Below are 15,096 nucleotides of genomic sequence, written 5' to 3'. Positions count from 1 at the left end.
TTTGTGTCGGCGAGGCGTCGTGACTCTCAGCGTTTCTGTTTCTGGTCGTGTCTGTAGCCCACTGCGGAGGAGGGGAGAGAGAGGGAGAGGGAGAGAGAGAGAGAGAGAGAGAGAGAGAGAGAGAGAGGGGAGTGAGGGAGGGGTGAGCGAGCTGCAGGCAGAGGAGGGGAGAGAGAACAGACAGCAGTGTGGGCTGAATGTCAGCGGAGGTGAGTCACTGCTGCTGCAGGAGGAGGCTTCTACACACTCACCTGAGAGACAGACAGATACACAGACAGACAGGTGTACCACTAAGCTCCCATGTTTTCCAGAAATTTCCAAATGTGCAGACGTCAGCTACCAGAGGTTCCTAGCTGTTTGAATTGGACATTTGTGTTCAGATTTAATTCAGACTCTGTCAGGGACAGAACCATAAAGTCCTGGACTCATTTCCATCACAGTTCCTGAAGTTTATACAGTCCTTAGCAGCTCTGCAGACTTTAAACTCTGTAGTGGAGACTGAGCAGCTGATCTGTGACAGCCCCGTCTGCAAACAGCTGCAGCAGCTTCAACATCTGGAGGAAAGACTGAAACCAGGAGAGAGGAGGCTGATAGAGCAACATGGAGCCACGATCACATTCAGAGTCCACAGAGTCTAATACACCTGTTTGATGCCTTCTAGCATCATGGTAGCTCACTGACAAAAAATCACTCAGATCAGAAGCTTGTTGTTTGGATAAAATACAAACTGTGGTTGAAACAAAGTTCAGTCAGTTATCTCTGTATGGATGAAGGATTTACTGCACAGTAAAGTTTGATTATCTGTCTTTAAATTTATCAATATACGATAAATAAAGTCACACTGACGTCTGTGTCAGTTGCATGTTTTCATGTTGCTTTTTGTATAATCTGAGGTAATGATGTTGCATAGTATATTTTGCCAACAACGATTTAAACTCAGAAATGAACATATGGTGTGATGCTACAAGAAAGATGATGCATAATCAATCATCTAGTTTGACATTTGAACTGTTTTTATTTTGCATGCTATGCAAAATTTTGAGAGTTTTGCAGAGAAGAAACTCTGTTTCTCGATGGAGCTGACTTTATGCACAGAGGTGTCATCGTGTTGAAGCACAAAGTTGAACATTATTATCTAAAATATAGTTGTGAGCTGAAGCATTGAGATTCCCCTTCACTGGAAAAGAAAACTAAAGTACAAACTGCTTGTTAAATGCTTTAAGAGTTTAGTATTTCAGCCTTTTCTGCAGCTCCTTCACAGGCTGAATGAAGCTAGTGGAGAGTGAGTCAGCTGCTCTTCAGTACGACCACGCTGCCGGATCTCAGCGAGCGTGTGGGCGACAGAACAGAGCGGCGCGTCGGCACAGTGTTGGCAGATGGTCGGCAGGCGGAGAATCTGAATCCATTCACAGAGCAGAGACATGAATGAAGACAAAAGAGAGAGAGAGAGAGAGACGCTCAAACACACTGTTCCACAGAGGAACTGACAGGAGCTGCACTGATCAATACCACACTGATCAACAGCTCCTCAAACAACAGAGAACAAAGACAGACACCTGCTGAGGCTCTACAGATCACAATACATTTAATAAAGTAAACAGTGAACAGGGAGTTATCTCCTGTGACTCACCTCTTAAACAGGTCTCCACAAATATCTCAGTTTATCCTCTTGAGAGAAATCCTTAAATATTTCACAGAAAACACAGTGATGAAATGATCCACTTCACTTCCCTCCCTCCCCCTGTGCTCCTCTTCCCACTCAGACACTTGTGGTTTGATGTTGATGTGAAGGACAAACTTTCTCAAAATCTCAACTTTTAAGCCAAAGAGGACGAGACCACGTCTTTAAAGTTCTCTAAGTGGGCAAACTCCATCTGCTGAGGAAGACTGTGAGATACTACTGAAAGCTCCAGAAGAACAGGATAAAAGCCACCTGTTCTGACCTGTCGGGGGCGTGGACCTGGACCTCTGGGTGGGGGGGTGGGGGGTCCTTTGGGTCCTGTGGTTTGTGGGATGTGGGGCCTCCAGATCATTCCACAGATGGTGGATCAGATTGGGATCTGGGTAGTCTAGAGGCCAGGTCAACACCTTGGGCTGTTTGTTATGTTCCTCGAGACATTTCTGAGCAGTTTTTGTGGTGTGGTGGGAGCACTGTCCTGCTGGGGGAGGACCCTGGTGCCATAGGGAGGGTGCTTGGTCTACAACAATGTTTAAAAGGGTGGTACGTGTCAAGGTAACATCCAGATGAGTAAAGATTCCCCAGCAGAACTTCACCTGAGGTTTAATGTTGGAGCTGTTCAAATGAAATGAAATTCAAACCAGTTTTGAACTAAATGTTCTCTTTATTTTAACGTTTCAGTGCTTTTACAAACAAAAGTCAACAAAAACACAAGAGAAGAAGAATAGAAGAATAGAAGATATAAAAATATGTCTTTTTTAGGAAGGAGTAACACTGAGGAGCAGCCAATCACAGGGTCAGAGGTCACCTGATCAGACAGGAAGCTCAGTTCAGACTGTGATGGAAGAATCTACTGTCCACAGCATCTGTTCCAGGTAATAGTCCATACCTTGGAGAGGGAAACTGCTCCCTCACCTGCCTCCTGTTACTGTCCTTGTTTCCTGGCAGAGTCTGATGTCAGCTTGTAGAGGTAAGAGGTCAGAGGTCAGAACCCTCGGGCATTGCACACTTCCTGTTTCGGACATGAACCACTTCCTTCCTCTCCTTCAGGAAGTTTCCGAAGGCAGTTCTTTCTTTGCTCTCCTCTGTGGCTGAAAATCAAAAGCAAGCGCTTAGACCTGATACAAAGGGTCCTGTTGTTTTTAAACAGCCTACACTGCCCTCTACAGGCAGAGAGCAGTAACTACAGAAACACTGAAGCTGAACAGGATTACAGTTGTGTTTTATTTTTTCTCACCGCTGTGGTCGATGTCATCCGTGTCACTGTCCTCCTCCTCCTCTGCATCATCCGGGTTACCACGTGTCATGATGAGGTCACTGGGTCCGGCGATGTCAGCGTCCTCTGTGGACAGGAAGTCAATCAGCCCGTTACAACAATAAAAGTACAACAAACTGTGACCTGAGTGGAGCTTGGTTCTACCTGTGACAGGTGTGTTTGTCATGTCAACGGCTCCCAGGTCCTTCCTGAGACGCTGCAGCTGTTGCTGCTGCTTCTCGCTCTGAGCTTCCGCCTGACAGACAGGATGTCAGTTAAAAAACAAACACACAGGTGAGGACAGAGAGAAAACAACACACAAACACACTCACCAGCTGTTTGCGGAGTCTTTCATACTCTGGTCGGTAGTCCCTGAGGAAGGAGGAGGAAGAGTTCAGATCATCACAAGAAGAAAATAAACATTTTATCAGACTCTCAAACATCTACAATTGACCTGCATATAAATAAACAAGTAAACACACATAAGATCTGATGTGAATGAGGCAAAGCAGGAGCACTGACCTCTCATACTCCGTGGCGGCGTCCTCCACCTGAACAAACAGCTCGTCCAATCCACTTCCTGTCACCGCGGACACACCCACCACCTGCAGACACAGAGACAGCACTGTCAGGGTTCTACTGGATTCTACTGGGGTGTGGAACCAGGCTCACTGTTTCCTCTGAAGGTCACCTGATCCAGAACAAGCTAGCGGTGCAGCAACAGTTACCACAGCTCATGTTCAGACTTGTCTTTGTTTAATTTGTCTTTACTTCGATTTTGTCGTTTTTATTTGTCTTTGTTTTTTTATTTGTATTTGTGTTCTCTGGTCTGAGCTAATCCCACATTCCTCTGGCTAACCAGTGGATCTGGTCTGAGCTCGTCCCTCTTACCCTCAGGTTGGTGTAGAACTCGTCCAGGACCAGGCTCATGGAGCGCGTCAGGTTGCTGACATATGAGGTTTCCTGGTTCAGAGCGTCCTGGAAAACCTCAAAATCCTGCATCCACTCCACTGCAAATCTGTGGTCGATGATGTCAGTCTGTATAAACAAAAACAAACGAACAACATGAGATGAAACATAAACAAGTCAACTGTGAGTCAACCAGTCAGGACAGGAAGTGACCTCACCTTGTTCATGACGACGATGAAGGGCAGCTTGGTCTTGTAGAGAATACTGAGGGAGAGAAACAGCAGCTGAGCGGTTACCTTTATTCATAACTTATGCCTTCGTTTCCATCAGAAAACTGCACTCACCAAGTTAACACCTGAGATCTGGGAACACAGCAGTTTCTCTAAAAATCAGAGATGTCCTGATTGAATTCTTTTAGCCTAAATACCAATCTGAGTCTCAGATCAGGGTTTTCCTTGTCGGCCGGACATCAAAACAAGTTGCATTAGTGTTATTAGGTGAGTGTGGTACCTGCAGGCGTAGAGCATGTTGGACATAAATGTGACGGGGCTGACGCTGCGGGACGTGTCCATCACATAGATCACGACGCAAGGGAAGGACGATGCCTAAAAAACACACACACACACACACACACACACAGAAAATGAACTGACTGAGTCTTTACCATCAGTGGTACAGAAAAACAAACAGCAGTGGTAATGTTTGGTAACAGACTCACCAGAGCCTCTGTGATAATGGTTCCAGACGCTGACCAGGTGAAGACTTCAATTTGACCCGGAGTGTCGATCAGCACGTACCTGCAGAGGTCAAAGGTCACCGGACACAACAATACACAAGAGAGACAAACTTTAAGGGCTGTTCATGACTTTGTATTTGTAACAATTAAAGACATTTCACAAGGAAAAGAGACAGCAAACACCAGCAAAGCACAGGAACACCGTGGGATTAAGACGAGTCCAGCTGCACTGTAACTACCAGAACACACTGAGCTGTACAGAGACGACACACACTGACACTGACCTGTGATTCTGCTGCTTCTTCTCTATGAACTGCATCACCTGAAGAGCATAAACACACGTTATGCAGTCTCTGTTGTTTGCTATGATTTCATCAGACACCTTTGAGTCTGGAGCTGCATCAAACTGTTTTGGTTTTAGTTTCCAGAGGAGAACAGGAAGTTCTGACTCCTGTCCCTGGATTTCTGTCTGTAAGGCTGGCTGCTCCTCCTGTCCAGAGCCACGTCCTTGGATTTTAAAGTGTGAAAGTGTGACTTTTGTGTGAAAATCGAAGATGTCAAAAATGTTCTACCTGATCTGACAGATGGAAACCTGCTGACACCAAGATACAGGTCTGTTTGAGAACCACCATTAAAACCATCAGCAGAGAAAGACCCCGTAAAAGCTAATCAGATGTGATGTTGTAATGTATCTGCTGAACTGTCAGCCATGTTTTTAGGTCTGTGCTTGTTCAGACCTTTAAACTTCTTCTACCGGCCGGCCGATAATTTCAGAGCTTTATTTTTAATAGCTGAGGTCTTTGGTTTAGTTAAATCAGAGCGTTAATCTCATCACCTGATCAAAGCGCGTAGCAAACAAGTTGAGTGATGTCACAATGCCTCCGTTTGGTCCGAGGCCGTACTGCTTCATCACCTCCTTGTAGTTCACAGTGTCCCTGATGTCTGGAGAAAAGACAGAGGACAGAGAGAGTGAAGGCTACAGAGAGCAGGAAGGACAAAAAACTGACCAGCTCTGTTCTGTTCTACGTGTCCAGGAAATAGACTCGTTCTCACCGATGTTTGCAGGAAAGGGGACCTCGTGGACGGCAGGGTCCAGATTGATGACGTATGGAGGAGCTTTTAGAGTGTGAAGGTGAGCCGTCAGCCTCTGGAAACAACAACAACACTGACATCAGATCAGAGAGCTACTGAACATCAAGGACATGTGACACATCACTCTGGATGGTTTCTGCTTTAAAAAAGTTTTACAGAGAAAATAATGGAGTCAGATATGTGATACAACAAGACGGTTAGATTTTTGAACAGCCAGATCATGGTGAACTGTTGGATGTTAGAATACATGTGCCCCGTATATGGGTGGAGGGAAAAGAGCTGGTGATATTCTATAATTTTCTTTCTGTCAAAAAACCAAACCAACAGCATGTTGGTCCGACTCTCAACATTGTCCCTCCTCTGCCTGTGGCTCTCAGCTCTGAGCTCATTGGTTCCTACTGAAGACATCAATCATTAAAAATACCTCACAAACTACAGCACCCGTCAGCAGGAGACAGTCAGAGCTAGTTTGAGTCTGAACATGAGATTTATTGACCAGAAGAAGGACAGTGGAGAACCAGACCTGCTCTGTGTTCAGTAAACTGTGTGCTGACACCTGTTTACATCCTGTAGCCGCGTGGACGCGCAATTAAACGCTCGAGCACGCAGGTGTGGGTACGGACCATGGATTCAGACTCGGGTTTGTCCTGGTGTGGGACCAGGAGCGGGTCAAGAAAAGTCCTCTTTACTGTGATACTTTGAGGCCCAGGTGAGTAAAAACTACTGTACGTGTAAAGGTGAAGGTAGTCTGTGAACCTTCAGCCTGAAATGTTGTGATAAACACAGAAATCTGACGTGTCCGCACCATGTTTACAGACGGAGGCTACAGCAGGAAGCTAATTAAGAATTAAAGGAAACCCGCCATTTTCTGTTGGTGTCCACGTACAACTTTTACTTTTTAACGTGTTTTAAACGGTTATCCTTTTCGGGTTGTCACCTGTCACCTAAGGAAGCTAACTCACGCAGCTAGCCGCTGTTAGCCACACGCACTAACTGACCTGAACGAAGGTGGTTTTCCCGGAGCCCGCCATCCCGAGCACGATCAGACAGACAGGTTTGTCCCGGGAAGCGGCCCCCGGTGTTCCGCTGTCTCCACTCCCCGCTGAACTCCCCTGGTTCTCCATTAGAACCGGCTCAGGACCGGGACCGGCACCAGGGAGCTGCGATGCTTCTGCCATGTTGCTTGGTGTTATGGCAACCGGCTGCCGCAAAGATACCGGTACTGTCGTAAAATGTTGTGATTGTACGCGGAGGAGCACACACTAAATACATCAGTGAGTTCACAGTAGAACGTATAGATAGATAGATTTAATTTTCTTTTAGTTGAATAAAATAAACCTACAGCTCATATGGTCATTTAAAATTCACTACATTTATCTAAAAGTTATAGCCAGTAGTCACTTTACTGATCAAAATTTCAAGCTTTTAAAATATGATGTGTTGTTGAGATATAATCCTTACACAGACCCAACAGAATGGAAAATCATTAAATTTACCTCCACCTAAACAATTAGGACATTAAAATGCACATACACATTAATGCATCAGTAGTAATCCAGTTATTGACTATATATTATTTATAGCAGAAAGATTCTCTGGGAGAAATGTACTGAAGAAATCATTGGTTGTAACTAACATTCCCTTTTTAGTGCATTTGTTGTTTTTTTCTTTTGGTTTATATCTTCTTATCAAAAACTCAGTTAGTCAAAGTGATAATGAACAACATCTCAGAGGCACAAACTTAAAATCTAAGATGCATCCTCTGTTATGTTTATATATTCTGTTTGTTTACTTCACTTTTCTGCTCATATGAGACTATTTTACAAATCAGAGACTGTATTCTCAGCAGCACTTGGATAAAAAATGTTACAGATAAAATCCCTCTCAAACAATTATCATTTGTCAGGGTTGAGTGAGGACTCAACCAGATGCTGTTGTTTGTAACAGGTGCTGAGGTCCCTCATTAACGCCACTTTCAGGAGATTTCATGTGTCATTTAACAGCATTTTGGTTATGATTATGGTTATGGCTGCGTGGAATGAGTTAAGGAAATCATCATGTTATTCGTACACCATTTGGTACCAGGCTGCTCTCATTCAGGGACTAAGACTCTCAACATTTAGACGATCAGACTGTGTGCCACTGTCATCTGTGACATTATTTAAGTTGATTTAATTATAATCAAGACATTAATGTCTTTATTAATGTTATTAATTCTAATCTCACGTTTGTGTTAAATTCATGTCAGCGATGAATATGAAACTGTGGCAGAGATCAGACTGACGTCCAGATGGCAGACAGATGAAGAACAAGACCAACTCTCCTGAGGTGAGTCCTCCTTCATTTCTGTGGACTTTTTAGGAGAGCAGAAATGCTCTCAGATGTTTCAGAGATATTTCAGTGCATATCTACAACATACTGTCACCAACTGCTGTTGATAATAGAGATGAACTTTGTCACATTTCAAATCAATCAGTTGTTTAGACTTTATGTGTTTGGAAACTTAATCTATTTGGAATATTTAAAATTTATGATGCGCTGATGAGTTTGGGACAGAAAACAAAGTTCTTTTTATGTGGTATGGTCCATGAGGTCTGGACACTTGTATGTGCATGACACAGTGAATAATATATCTTATATACATTACAAACTAAACATACAAGTTTGTGCAATTCAAAGGTTTTAACAGATGACAGACAAGCTGCAGCTTGAAACTAATATGCACTAAAAATAAAGAAGAAAAAAAGTATTTTCTGGCTAATTTACTAGAAACATTCCTCATATGTTCCTAAGAATTAACTGATATTTAGCTGTTAACTACAGGGATAGTCCTATAGAAAGGCCTACACAATTTGGTAAGAATTATAAGGGAACTTGAAAACATGTTAGTTGCTCATTATATTAAAGTTTTGCAACAAAAAAAGGAAATTATGTAGCAGGTAATCGACAAATAGTTCTTAAACAGACATTAGTATCCACCAGAGTTTCCTGGAAAGACAAAACAAAAAATCTTAATTTAGATTCATGACTCAGATAGATCAGTTAGTATTAATTTAATTGATGTTTATGCTAATGTATAGTTTTCAGATGCAGAGGAGATTATTTATTTTTTTGTTTCAAACTGATGATGATGAAAAAGTTCAGGCACAGCCTATTTATTTACACTGAACCAAAACCACAATCTCTCTTTATCAAATTGCTTATGTTTTTTTCTGTGTGAAGGTCATATTGCTCCATCATAGACTGTACGATAACAATTATTATGATTATCAATCCATTTATAAATTGTGTGATTAATCAAATTATGCAGACAGAGTTTGAACCTGGAACCTTGGGAACCTGTTTGTTAATCCAGCCTTTATAAGACATGCTCTGAGAGAAACAACTCTCTGAGACCAAACCTCAGTGTCATCAGGTTGACTGTTTCACCATTATCATTAGTCTGTCACTTCATCATCTACGTTGTGTTTCTGTATCTGCAGCTGTGACCTGTTTGATCTGCTGAGTCATCACTGAGATCATCATACAGAGACAATGAAAATCTACATCGCCAATATTTGCTCTGAAAACACAGACTGTGGGAATGAGTTTAAAGTAGAAAAGTCAACAATCTGTATAAATACAGCCTGAGACACCAGGATACTGCTGAGCTGTCTTTAAAATGAAGAATCTATTTAATTTCTATCACATTTGGAGTCCTTGAGTTATACTTTTAATCATATAACATTAATATCTATTCACTGAGACCACCATAGCACAAAATGTCAGGTAACATCAGCTAACATTAGCAGTTGACGCCAACAAAAAGATGCCTGACAATAAATCAAATGATTTTCTCAGTCAGTGTGCTCTCACGTTGTGTCTCTGTGGACTGAGTAGAGCAGCAGGACTGAATTTCGCTGGACTGATGGAAGCAGACTACTGAAATTGACAAGTTGGGACAGAGGTCAGCCAGAGTGAGGGCTGTGTGACGAGATGAGCGAGAGACGTAATAAATTAATTTTGGATATTTAAACCACAGATCATCATGACCCTGAATGTGAATGTGATGTTTCTTCTTGTGTTTTCAGACTGGGGAACCTGGAGAACCTGGAACAACCCAGAGTCAGAATCATATGGGTGACGTCACAGAGGCTATGCCGATCTTTATGGGAACAACCTGCATGTTCAGTTTTTGAAATAATTAATTAACATTTATGGAGGTGAAAAAAATAAATGCAATTAGATTTGAGTGTAAAGACAAATCTGCATACAGCTGTGAACAGCTGTGTCTGAGGTTTCTGATGGGATGTTGTGATTTTCAGGAACCCAGGAAGCCACAAGAGGGCGCTCCAACATCACCATGATGCCGTGACAAAAACACAGAACTAGAGAAATGAAATGATCTTGAAGTGTGTAAAAGTTGTTTGAGATGACTGTTGTTCAAGTTTTTTTTAAATCTTCTGAATTAGTTGATTGAAGTTGTTTCAGTCATTGTCGTGTGATCTGGACACTTAATGCAAAGTCTGCATTAATCTCAAAAGCATCATTATAGTAATACTGCAGAAAAACATGTTTTCAGTTTGTTCTTTTGATTTCTTAACATATGGGAGCTTTCTGTTCAATAATCAAAGGTCAGAAAAAAGTCATCTCTCTATCAGTGCATTATTTATCATCGTGCTTCACTCTGAACGTTGCATATGTACATCTAGTGAGTTCATATAAATATATATCTGATGTATGATGAGATGTCAGTGTGAGTTCAGATCTCAGTGAAGTCACAGCCACAGTTTAATAAAAGGCACAGCAGAAGTAAAAGCAGACACACAAAGCCAGTGGAAATTATCACAGAGACACAACATGGCTCCCATTGCCGTGGTAACAGTAACTGTGTAATACAACACAACATATCTGAGCATGAACTGGCCTGGGTGCAGTCGCTGGGTCTCTGACCCCCCTCCCCTCCACGGTGTTCATCCGGTACTGTGTTTCCTGCCGCTCTGAGCTCATCTCATCTGGGACTCACAAGGAGAGAGAGAGGTTCGCCTGGCAGAGCGACTGAGTCTCTGACCAGGACTCTGCTGGTGGTCTGGTATGGTGTTAGCAGCTGTTTCCAGGTCTGTTTCTGGACTTTTTGGTGCCTCAGATAGGACTGATCTGTGTCATGTCACCTGTCCGTTATAGAAGCTTTACATGCACACAAACCCCTGACTTCATTCATCCTGGTCCATTAATTAATTAATCAGAAACAACTGATCTGGTTCCAGCTTCTCATTTGGCTCTTTAAAATGATTGATTAATTAATTAAGACAGTAATCATTAGATGCCGCTCCTCTCAGTAAAACCAGCTCCTGTGTCTTTTTCTCTCCTCAGTGTGGGTCCTGTGGTTTCCGTGGTAATAGAACAAGCCGTGGCACCGAGCTGAATAAAGTTCAACCACAGCAACTTAGACATCAGCGGTGAGTTACAGTCCACAGTGAGGTGACTCACTGTCACCTCTGCAGCCTCAGTCTTACAGAACAACTCCTACACTGAGACGCTCTAAAACGTAAAAGTTTTTGTTGAGAAAACTTGCAGAAGTTGCTGTTGGGCTTCAGTGCCCGGCGCGACCCGGCCTGACCACTAGCTGACAGCCCAGCTGTGGAAGATTAATCCTGAGAGTCTGACCTGTTTCAGCCTGAATCCAGATCAGAGAGCAGACTCTAAATATTCCTGCTGAAGAGAAATTATCAAACTGGATCATCAGGGTTGTAAAGGAGGAGAAGTTCTGCTCATAAATATTTTTGTATTGTGGCCAAATATGAAAAATATAACAGTCACCATAATCAGTTAATGCAGAACAGAAGTTAATGCTCCACAGACAGCGAAACCCTTCCAGAATGCAGCAGTGTGTCTGGTCTCTGATCAGCCTAAAAGGTCACATGACCTCCACTGGCTCAACATGGCCACCTGAATCTAATCCATGTCTCTAATGCTGCCTACAGAGAGACTTCTGGGTCTGAACTCAGTCATACAGGCTCATGCTCCTTCTCAGCCACTATGTTCCTCTAAGAATCGTCGCCTACAATCACCATCCCTGCACACAAAGTGTTCTCACTCCAGACTGTTCTGGTTTGAGGTTCCCTGATGGTGGAACCAGCTCCCAAATACTGTCAGAGCAGTAGACTCAACGTCAGACCTGGGTGAATGTCCAGCTGTGAAAGAGTGGCAGTGACTCAGGGAATCTGTCTTACATTGAGTCCACAAGAGGGCGCTCATGTCAAATACAGCAAACTAGACTCACTAGGAAACACAAAATGTACAACATCACAAAAAAGACAGGACAATCTAAACAGCTACAGTCAGATGAAATTCTCTCTGTCAGCTGAGATCTTTTCCCTCCTGGAGGTCTTTATTGAAACTTTGCCTTCCTCACATGCCGTCCACGTCCAACACTTCTCCTCAGAGTGAGAAGAGTTTGCAGAAAATGCAAATTTATGCAGTGTGTCTTATTAAAATGCACCCAGCTAAAAAGAAAGAAAATATTCAGCGAGTGCTAATGCACAGCATTATAATTTTAAAACTTCCCTTTGTAGTTTGTGTTTCATCAGGGCTGGGTGTGATGAAATGATTGTGACACTTTATTAGTGATTCATGTGGAGATGATAAGGGGATGGTGTGCAGATGGTTCAGTTTCATTACAGGAATGTCAGAGCAGCTTTTTATCTGGATCTCACTGAGCTGAACAGCCACACTGCCCTGTCCCTGTTCAACAAGAAAACTGACACAGTGAAAGGCTCAATCTTAAAGTTAGAATCCTGATGATTTTTGTCACATCAAACCCTGTTTTTTAAATTCTATTTAAGACCTTTTCCCCCAGAAAAAATGTATTTGCATTCTGCCTCTGTATCGCAGATTTCATCGTCAGTGATTTCCAGGCTGGATTCAGATTACTGACACATGCACAAAGGACTCACAAAAAACTATGCAACATGTTCCTCAACATGATTTTACTTGATTTAATCTCATTGATAGAAACGTCTCTGATCACACAGGATGAGTTTATAGGATGTGTGAAATCAAAAATGACCACATACAAAAGCGAATGAAAAGCTACTGTCTCCTCTCCTGGAGGACGTAGTGTTGTATTTGTTTGTAAAACAAATTTAAAAAGAGAGAAGTCCTTGGAGGCAGAAATACCTACAGAAAGTGACAGAAGAAGAGAGAGAGATGAAAGAGCACAAAACTATGGAGAAGGGAAGATGTCAAGTTAGTAACATGTATTTATATGATATGAATCCACAGAGATGGAGCAAGAGAGAGATGCTCAGTCTAGGCCTATAGCAGTGTAACTAGGTTCAGGTTCAGGTCTGATCCAGCTCTAACTAAACTTTATCAAAGAGGAAGGTTTGAAGCTGACTCTTAAAAGTGCAGAGGGTCCTGGTTTAATATAGAGGAAGTCAACAGTTATCTGAGACACAATGACTTTATTAACTTCTCACTACAACCACTGTCTCTGTCTGACCTTAACCAAAGAGCTTCAGCAACTGTTTGTGATGAACACAGGTGAATCTGTTGCCACCTGGTGGTGTGTTTACTGTGTGTTCGACTTTTTCATAAATAAACATCACTATGACAGTGAGATCACCAGAGCTCAGTCTCCAGTTTCTTTCTGCTAAAACATGCCAACCTCACAGTGTTATCATAGTGTTCATAGTTTGTTCAATTCATATGAAGTTCAGCTTCCTGTGTCAAACCGGTGTGGTATTTTCTAACTGAAGCTCAGTTTAAAAACTAAATGCCGTTCCACTCTCCTGACTCCAGCAGCCGATCATGTACGAGGAGAAAATCAGTTCCTGATGAGAGGAGAAATATTCAGCTGAGTGGTTTCACAGTGCAGGACACAGTCTCCAGACTCAATAATTCATGCTTACAGAGGAGCGCTGAATTATTGAACTGAGCTGTTAGTCCAAAGATGACTCAAGCACTGTTATTCTGAGAGCACGGAGCTGCAGCAGCTTCAGTTTCCTCTGATCACTGAGGAGGCGTCTCCTCCTCCATCAGCTCAGCTTTTCTTTATCAGAGCTGATTATTTGAGCAGGAAACAGGCTCCCATGTTACAGGAGAGGAGACATATGAGTGCATTTGTTGCATTTAATAAGATGGACTCCATCAGGATGATATAGATCCCTGTTAATTATCAGTGTAGTGTTAAAAGAATGAATCCTATGTTTTCTTTTTTCAGGTCTGGAAATACAGAGACAGAGAGTGAGCAGCAGGCGTTTGTCTCTGTGGAATCCCACTGTACCAGGAGAAGGAATAAGATGAAACACAGTGATGGTAAAAATGGAAACTCTCATAAAAATCTTATAGTTCTGACACATCAGGTCAAAATCACAACCCAGGATCTGTGTTATTCACTTCACCTGTCTCTGGTTTTAATGTTGGGACTGATGCTGCTGTAAATGTGTTTAGAACTGTAATTTCTAGATGTGGTCACACTAGTATTTGAAACTTTAAAATTAAATCCTGCTGTCGAGGGTAGTGAACGCCCCACTACAGACAACGCAGACTCACCTGTGAGGAGTCACTACATCACCATAGGTAATGACACCTCCTGGTGTGACTAACATGATTTTTTTGTAGTTATTATAATTGATTCGTATCATAATTTTAAGTTACCAAGGCAAAAGTACAAGATACAAAATTGTATTAATTGGAAATTAAACTGCATTTCCTGTGGCTGCTTCAAAATAAAAGATAATAACAGGTGAAAGAAATAATATTTTTGATGCTGAGGAAAAATTGACTGACATTTTAACATTTAACATTGAGGAAAACAAACAAAGCTAAATATCTTTAAATATCTTGGTGTAGTTCTGGATTCACTAAGACCAAGAGAGGCCACATCAGTCCACATCTATGGTTTTTACACTAGAATAGAAATCTTTAGGAGGAAAAGACGCCTCTGATCCTCTCTGTTAATCTGTGTTTATTCATACCAAAATTAATGGAAAAACCTCATCACTGTACTGTGTGTAAGATAAACTTCAGTTCTTTTCCTTTCCTTAAGAATCAAGTCAGTTGCAATATGTCATATTCAACAGGAGCCCTTAGTTATCCATTGGTGTAATGTTTTCCAGGATTGTAATTTCTGTTTATTTATCTTTTGTGTCTCAGTTATTTTCAGGTGTAGATCTGCTGGACCACGTCTCAAGGAGAGCAGCTTATTACAGATCATGTGACTGAGAGTGAGTCATCATCTGTATGTCTCACTGTCACAGAAATGATTGTTTTATTTGATATATCCAGCAGATATCCTGTGATGAATTTCTTGTTTAACTCTCAGAGTGAAATGAGTGAATGTCCCTGACAGCAGTATGTTTCCCTCCGGTCCCTGACCTGCATTCACACGCTCTCCTCTGTAGTTACATAACAGCTGCTCTGCTCTGTACCAGCCGGTGACGC

The 15,096-nt window shown here is 42.2% G+C and overlaps 1 protein-coding gene and 2 long non-coding RNA genes across 5 annotated transcripts; 2 read left to right on the top strand and 1 right to left on the bottom strand.

Moving 5' to 3' along the window:
• Positions 1–2,322: 2,322 nt before the first annotated feature.
• Positions 2,323–6,887, bottom strand: gpn1 (GPN-loop GTPase 1). Its single transcript, XM_018692981.2, has 13 exons — positions 6,669–6,887; positions 5,632–5,725; positions 5,414–5,520; positions 4,863–4,900; positions 4,561–4,639; positions 4,353–4,447; positions 4,061–4,106; positions 3,825–3,971; positions 3,456–3,538; positions 3,266–3,305; positions 3,099–3,189; positions 2,916–3,020; positions 2,323–2,769 (listed from the first exon to the last, which is right to left on the bottom strand). The coding sequence occupies exons 1-13, from the start codon at positions 6,846–6,848 to the stop codon at positions 2,657–2,659; spliced, it is 1,218 nt and encodes a 405-aa protein (XP_018548497.1). The 5' UTR covers positions 6,849–6,887; the 3' UTR covers positions 2,323–2,656.
• Positions 5,767–10,362, top strand: LOC108894335 (uncharacterized). 3 transcript variants are annotated; one of them, XR_007814610.1, is made up of 4 exons: positions 5,767–6,379; positions 7,919–7,998; positions 9,153–9,616; positions 9,741–10,362. It is a non-coding gene; the product is annotated as an uncharacterized LOC108894335 (long non-coding RNA). The 3 variants fall into 3 exon arrangements; XR_007814609.1 differs by having other exon boundaries at positions 9,153–9,872; positions 9,975–10,362; XR_007814607.1 differs by having other exon boundaries at positions 9,153–10,362.
• A 3-nt stretch (positions 10,363–10,365) lies between these two features.
• LOC127143312 (uncharacterized) lies at positions 10,366–14,866 on the top strand. The gene is made up of 3 exons (XR_007814612.1): positions 10,366–11,108; positions 13,874–13,968; positions 14,809–14,866. It is a non-coding gene; the product is annotated as an uncharacterized LOC127143312 (long non-coding RNA).
• Positions 14,867–15,096: the final 230 nt, after the last annotated feature.

The sequence above is a fragment of the Lates calcarifer genome, linkage group LG2 (assembly GCF_001640805.2).
Source record: "Lates calcarifer isolate ASB-BC8 linkage group LG2, TLL_Latcal_v3, whole genome shotgun sequence".
NCBI classification, from domain to species: Eukaryota; Metazoa; Chordata; class Actinopteri; family Centropomidae; genus Lates; species Lates calcarifer.
The sequence above is the reverse complement of the archived record's forward strand: the minus strand, read 5'-3'. Positions and strand labels throughout refer to the sequence as shown.

Coding starts and splice junctions, on each gene's coding strand:
- gpn1 (XM_018692981.2), bottom strand. CDS start 6,848: ATGGCAGAAGCATCGCAGCTCCCTGGTGCCGGTCCCGGTCCTGAGCCG. Junction 5,521..5,631: donor CCCCTTTCCTGCAAACATCG/GTGAGAACGAGT, acceptor TCTTTTCTCCAG/ACATCAGGGACACTGTGAAC. Junction 4,901..5,413: donor TTGCTACGCGCTTTGATCAG/GTGATGAGATTA, acceptor TATGCTCTTCAG/GTGATGCAGTTCATAGAGAA.